The sequence below is a fragment of the Gavialis gangeticus genome, unplaced genomic scaffold, assembly GCF_001723915.1.
Source record: "Gavialis gangeticus isolate Ggan-Ray unplaced genomic scaffold, GavGan_comp1, whole genome shotgun sequence".
Classification (NCBI taxonomy): domain Eukaryota; kingdom Metazoa; phylum Chordata; order Crocodylia; family Gavialidae; genus Gavialis; species Gavialis gangeticus.
In genome coordinates this window covers 12,256,838-12,263,587 of record NW_017729029.1, presented here as the reverse complement: position 1 = coordinate 12,263,587, position 6,750 = coordinate 12,256,838, and the positions used below count along the sequence as shown (strand labels likewise).

The window sequence follows — 6,750 nt, the reverse complement described above, 5'->3', positions numbered from 1 at the left end:
TGCTGTGTAACGTGCCACACGGTCACCGGCTGCAGGCAGGAGAGCAACGACCGCGCTGACAGCAGCATCCCCTCTGCAGAGGCATGACATCCACTGGCCATCCCATCCCACCCGCTTCCAAGGGCAATGCAAATATAACCAAGGCCTGAATCCAGGTGTGAGAACCTATGGGCCAATCCCACCACATCTGTATCGCTGACAAGACCCTACGTGATCAATCACATGTGCTCCAGCTCTTCCCTGCCAGGTCCCAGCAACTAGGAAGGAAGCCGCAGGTCCCTGGGGCCTCCCCAAGGAGCAGCAGTAGGGTCCAGCAGAGAGACTTCAAGGAGGAAACAGTGGTGGGCGAGGCTGGGGTAGGTGGAGGGGATGTGGGTTACACCTGTACTACTCGTGGGTCAACCCTCTGGCCACCTGCAAGCCCAGACACCCTGAGCATCTCCACGGAAAAGCCTAATGCTCAGCCCCAAGACCTGGTTGGACCTTCAGGGCCAGAGGTTGAAGAGCGGCTTCTCCCCTTGCAATATGGGGACTCTCCTTGCAATATGCCTTGCGGATATGCAGAGCCCACGAATACGAGCAGCCCACCAGCACCGATCCCACCACTCCCTGTTTTGGGCTTCTGGCCCTTCTGTGCCCCACTTCCTACCTCTATAGTCCGTAAGCACAGAAGCAGAGACAAGTTGCCCGTAGACTACCAGGGCCCAACGCACGGTACAAGAAGCACGTTGCGAATGACCAGTGCAGGCCACAAAGTAAAGGTGCAGACAGCGAGGGGCAGCTCACATGGCTCGCAATGGCTGCGGTGACCCCGAAATACCAGTGCGGACGTACGGCAGAGCCCTTGGATGGGAAGAGGAGCTGCGCCCCGCTAATAACTAGAATCGGTCCCAAGACAAACTGCCAAAAAGGGTTTTATTTTTCCCCAGTGAAAAATGGCCTGGAGGTTTGCAAGGAAAAAGCTTCCCATTCTCATCTCCAAGCAAGAAAAATCTGAACCACAAAGTGTTTGACTTCTCGACACACGCGGGCTGTTTTCCGGTCTTTGAAACAATTCTGCGAGAAACCCAAGGAAGGAATTGAGCTCTGTTTACGCAGCTGTCACCACAACAAAACCCAGTGATGCTCAGCCCTAGCGCCCGTCTTCTCGTGCCACCCCGGCGCTTTACCAGATGCTCAGTTGTGGACGATGTTTGACACCTACCTTTGAAAGCCACTGACTTTACCCATTGATAGGGGCCAAATTGATCCCTACAAATGACAGTCAATTGAAGAGAGTCTGTTGACATGTCGTCGGCATGGAGCCTGCCCCTCCATTGTCGGCTTCCTTTGAAAATGAAAATGTATTTCCCTATTGATTTTGGTCTGGAATTAAGACACCTTTTTCCCCCTCCTTCCACAATACTGCAAGGCAATGTGGTAGAATCAGCAAGAAATAAGTAAGTAAGTAAATCAATCAATCTCAGGAGCACTGGATGTGTGTAGTTGCCTTCCGCGGCTTGCTAAGGGCGGTTCTTGGACTGCTCTTCTGCCGTATTTCCTTGCGTACCACACACACCTTTCACCCCAAAACCAGCTGCTGGAAACTGTACTGTCATTATATGTGAGAAATACGGTAAGAAAAGTTTCTGCCAGCAACAGGGAAAGTAAAACCTGCCCGTGACTCGCAGGGAACAGAGCAAGGAGCGGACTTTGCTACTCGGTTACTTGCTACAAGGTCTTTTTCCCCTCCATTCAGCCTTTCGAAGACAAGGTGTATATTATACCCTAGGGCGTGTTGTATGCCAGAAAATACGGCATATAAAGCTGGCTGGCGCTTAATCGCTGTCGTGGGTCAACAGATTTCAATTCTGTTGGATTGAAATGTAGGATTCTCCGTTTAGACAGCTCCCAGGTTGGGACCTCAGCAAGCCAAGGACAACGCTAGAAAAATGAATGTAGTTTGCGTGAATGGTGCCAGGCCGACAATGGGAAAGACGCACGACTTATTTAAGCACGGAGCAGATGTAGCCATGGTGAAGGGGTCGGAATCAAATGCTGAGTGTGTAAGACAATGCCCCTTACAAGCTTGGCTTCTTGACGATGCCAATTAGTGCTACTCGCTCTGTGCTCACTTCCTGACCTAACCCGAGCGAGCTGCAGGCAAAATGCTTAGTAACCCATTACCAGTCCTCTGATCACGCCACTGAAACACCGAGTGATTATCCTAATAGGATTGCTTGTTTTGCTGGAGGAACGCGATGTGTTTCTTTAGTTGCAAAGCCATTAATTGCTTATTCTTCCAGAAATATCCAGGGCTGGATCATTATGGGTGCTGGTGAGAATGGGTTTTCAACAGCAGGGCATATCACAGGGGCAAAGACATTTCTTGGGGGGCGCGTCGTTTCTGTTAGCTTTCCCTGGTGGGTGCGTCCCACGCCAGCTCCACAAGCGCTTCCAAGGGGGTTATATCTCCATGCCCGTGCAGGATAACACCCAAAGCCAACCAAGAGCAGGCGCTCTCGATAGCTCAGGCGCGGCACCACCGGGGACAGGTGGGAAGGGAAACCCTTAGCAAAGCAGGGACAGCGTTCCCTTGCATCGGAGACCTCCGTCCCCCGCCAAAGGGCACAGGAAACACCGAGGGGACACTACACGACGTGTGCCTTGTGACAACTCAGGCGTGAGTCCAGGTCTGGTCTCAGCACCAACTAAACAGGAAGCCAGCCTCATCCCCTCCAGGTAGGGTTTTTTAAAAAAGAAAAATGCACTCTTAATCACAGGTTTCCAGCAAATCAAATAGGAATGGGCATATTTTCTTACAAACAGGCACAGTCATATCTGCATTGCTTTATTAACTCCTTGGATCGTGTGACCGACAGCTTGCGAACACGCCAGGCCGTTTCCTGTAGGAAGGCAGCTTTATAACATTTAGTATATTATGCACGTGCATCTATTTCACAATCTTTTGTTCGCATCAATTCGTCATCCTTGTATTAAACAACAGTCGTGTGACCTCCCCCCCATCATTTTATAGTTGCAGTGTCATTTACATATTTACTTATACGTTTACTCTGAACGGTCTGCACTCAGACGTACAGGAACGGGTAAAGCAAGAGCACGACGCAGGCTCCTTCTCAGCAGCCGGTTCCCGGTCCTCTTCCTTTTTCACAGTTCCCGTAGGTCTCCGCATCTTTAAGGTAACTCCCTTTCCTTGACGAGGAGCTCTCCCTGTTGCTAAACTGGTAGACTCGCAGTTTAAATAAGTGGTGGAGCCTCTCTTGGAACTGGTTTCCAATGAAGCCGTACAACAGGGGGTTGATGCAGCTGTTGGCAAACCCCAGGCAGATGCCAAAGGGCAACGCGGTGTCAATAACTCGGATCACGTCGCAGTTGTTAACGACGCCCATGTGAACCAGGGCGTCCAGGAAGGTCAGGATGTGGAACGGGAGCCAGCAGAGCATGAAGGCCACCACGACGGCAGCCACCAGTTTCAAGACCCGGTCTCTCTTCTGCTTGTTTTTCTCAAAGCCCTGTGCTTTCAGCAGGTGCATCCTGATCCAGGTGTAGCACGTGGTGATGACGATGAGGGGGACGAGGAAGCCGAGGGTGTTCTTCATCCAGGCCATGCCGGCAGACCACTTCTCGTACTTCTCGTTGGGGAAAGCCATGATGCACGCGTTCACCCCCAGGCTCTCGATATAGTAGGTGTCACGGAAATAGAAGGTGGGCAGGGAGGACAAACAGGCCAGGCCCCAAACCACCAGCGCGATGACAGACGCTTGCTGCAGTGTCCTCCGCTGAGAGCGGATGGGGTGCACGATGGCCCGGTACCGGTCCATGCTCATGCAGGTGATGAAGAAAATACTCGCGAACATGTTGAGGGACAGAACAGAGCTCGACACTTTGCACATCACGGACCCGAAGAGCCAGTTGTATCCGTAGGCGTAATAGGAGGCCCAAAAGGGCAGGGTGGCCAGACACAGCAAGTCTGCCGTGGCCAGGTTGAACAAGTAAATGCTCGCGACGGTTTTCGAGCCCCTGTGGCGGCAGAGAACCGCCACCACCATGCTGTTGCCTACAATCCCCAGGATAAAGATAACGCAGTACAGCACGGGAATCAGCGCGAACTGATAGTCGGAAATGTTGAGCGAACAGGACGATGAGGAGTTCTGCTCGGCGGACGCGTTGGCCGGCGATGAATTCAGCCACCGGAGAGGCTCCTCGGCCAGGAGGAGAGGCTCAGAGTCGTTGCCGTACATCCTGGGGGCTGGGGCAGAGAGGGCGTCTGCTGGCTCGTCGGCGGCACGGACGCCGCTACCTCACATCGCTCACCTGCGCAGCATCACAAAACACGTGTTAAAGCGGTGCCCCGCGCGTCTCGGAAGCCCCCTGTTCTGCAAAGATAGGGTTATTCCAGAATAAAAACCTCAGAGCCAGAATATGAGACTATGTGCACTGAGATGAGGAGGACTGGCACAAAAGAGGTCACGGCATATAGTAATTAGGACAGGCAAAGCAGCAATTATGAGCAGGTGTCTGAGACAGGCACCGGGGAAGGGGGATGGACTGGGGAGCAGAAACGCAGCCCGTATCCAGGCTGCTTGTGGTCATTGCCTGGCGTCCCAATTCAAGTGAAACCACCCTGCTCCCGTGGCGTCAAGTATCGAGGTGGGCAAGCATTGCTGTCCCTGCAACAGCAGCCTGCAACTCCCTGCAGGGTGGGTCCAAAAAGGATGGAGCCAGTGAGGGCAGGTGACAGGACAAGGAGCAATGGGCTCAGGCTGCAGCAAGGGAAGTTGAGGTTGCATAACAGGAAAAACTTTCTCACTTAGAAAGTGGTGAAGCCTGGAACAGAGAGGTGGTGCAGTCTCCATCCTTGCAGGTTTTGTAGACAAAACCGGGGCTGGGATGATGTAGTTGGGGCTGGTCCTGCTTGGAGCAGGGGGTTGGACTGGGTCCCTTTCCACCCTCATTTTCTAGGATTTTGCTAAGTTTGAAACAGAGGCAGGGAGGGGCGTCGTGGCTTGCAAAATGTCACCCAGTGACAAGAGCAAATCTGGCTGAGGAGCACCGGCCTCAGCCCCGCAGCCCCAGATCTGCCCCTGGAAACAGGAGAAGGTGCCGGAGGATCGAGAGCCCGATCCTGATCCCCAGGAAGCCAGTGGGACTCATGCCCTCGGGGGTCAGGGGCTGCAGGATGGTGCTTCGTTTGAAAGACGCAGCACGGGAACAAGGGCCACGCACCGCAGAAAGGGACGTGCACGCGCCATGCACAACACCCTCGGGAAGCTGCTGCCTGAGAAATTTCTGTGAAAGAGCTGAGCAAAGCAAAGCAAAGCAGTGCACAAGCTTTGGGAGTTGAATCGATAGAAGGGCTACAACAGCTGCCTTCAATCATGTCTCATTAGCTGCAGCAAAGAGGCCAGGGCTGCTAGTTTAATCCTCATGGAGTCGTTCACATGGATGCTGCAAAAAATCCTTGCAGATCCTAAAAAAGCAGCATTCAGGGCACAGCCAGGGAAATCCTGGGGCAATGGGGAATCTCCCTGAGCCAGGACTCGAGGACGTACCTCGGGGCGGTCCAGTACAGATATTCAACAGCCAGAAACTGAGCCGTGAGGTCTGATCTGTTTGATTTACTCTCAGCGACAGGATCGTTTCACGTTAGACTTGACGCGCACGGTCACAGCGAAGCCTCCAATGTTTCTGCATCAGTTTAGCAAGAAGTCTCCAAAAGTCCTGGTATTCTCCATTGTTCTAATGATTTCTAACGAACCACCTCACAATCAGAAATAATATCCACCAAGTACAATGTACTGCCTAGAAAGACCTAGTGAGACTCATGCTTAAATACATTACTGCCTTAATGGACTGAGAATTAAATCTGGAAGAAGATGAAGCACCTTGATACATTCAGTGCCTCCATACTTGGAGTCATAAATACTAGATCTTCAAATGACATTACCGTAATTAAAAATGGTAGCTTTTTCCCAGAGGGGAAGGGGATTCACTAAATAAATTACTTTGTTGTGTGTCTCAAATCTCTGAAGTTAATACACAGGTATTCGAGAGCCAGAACTTGAGTCATGAGGTCTTATTTGTTGGACTGACACTGTAAAAGGACCGTTTCATGTTTAATTTTAAATACGGTGTCGTAGATAAGCCTCAGATGCTTCCACATGCACCGCTGTCTTCACATCAAAAAAGGATACAGGGAGGATTTGCAAAAGATGCTTCCTTTTACCATGCTGCTATTTCAAGCCCAATGAGGTTTTAAATAACGCGACTGATTTTTAAGAAAAGTCACGCTCATCTTACCTTAAAAATGGCAGATTTCAAGGGGAAGGCGGCTCTCGGTCGAATGTGCCCCCCTACTCCAGTGTCCTTCCAGCAGGCAACATCTCCAGCTCTCTGGTTTCTTTCTTATATGTTCTGTTTTCTCCACTGGGAGACTTCAACCTAAATGCATAACTCCAGGGCTGAAATAGGAAGGCTTGCCAGTTTGCTCTGCCCCCTCCCCCCCCTTTTTTGGCAGAAAAACACTTTGAGAATCCCCCTCTCGAGGCCACGTGAACACAGGCAATAAATCAGACGGGAGGAACGAGAAACCCAAAAAACTGCGGTTTGCACAAACAGACCAAGCTGGCTTTCGGGGCAGTGGTGCTCGTGGAGCTACGCCCAGCCACAGCCCCCTTCCTCCTACATAAACCCACATACGGCAGCAACGTGTTTTCGGGGGGGGGGGGGGGGGGGGAAAAAAAAAAAAAA

At 51.8% G+C, this 6,750-nt stretch overlaps 1 protein-coding gene across 1 annotated transcript; it reads right to left on the bottom strand.

The window, feature by feature from the left end:
- Positions 1–2,809: 2,809 nt before the first annotated feature.
- On the bottom strand, positions 2,810–6,712 carry AGTR2 (angiotensin II receptor type 2). The gene is made up of 2 exons (XM_019521263.1): positions 6,301–6,712; positions 2,810–4,314 (listed from the first exon to the last, which is right to left on the bottom strand). The coding sequence occupies exon 2, from the start codon at positions 4,239–4,241 to the stop codon at positions 3,117–3,119; it is 1,125 nt and encodes a 374-aa protein (XP_019376808.1). The 5' UTR covers positions 4,242–4,314; positions 6,301–6,712; the 3' UTR covers positions 2,810–3,116.
- Positions 6,713–6,750: the final 38 nt, after the last annotated feature.

Coding starts and splice junctions, on each gene's coding strand:
- AGTR2 (XM_019521263.1), bottom strand. CDS start 4,241: ATGTACGGCAACGACTCTGAGCCTCTCCTCCTGGCCGAGGAGCCTCTC.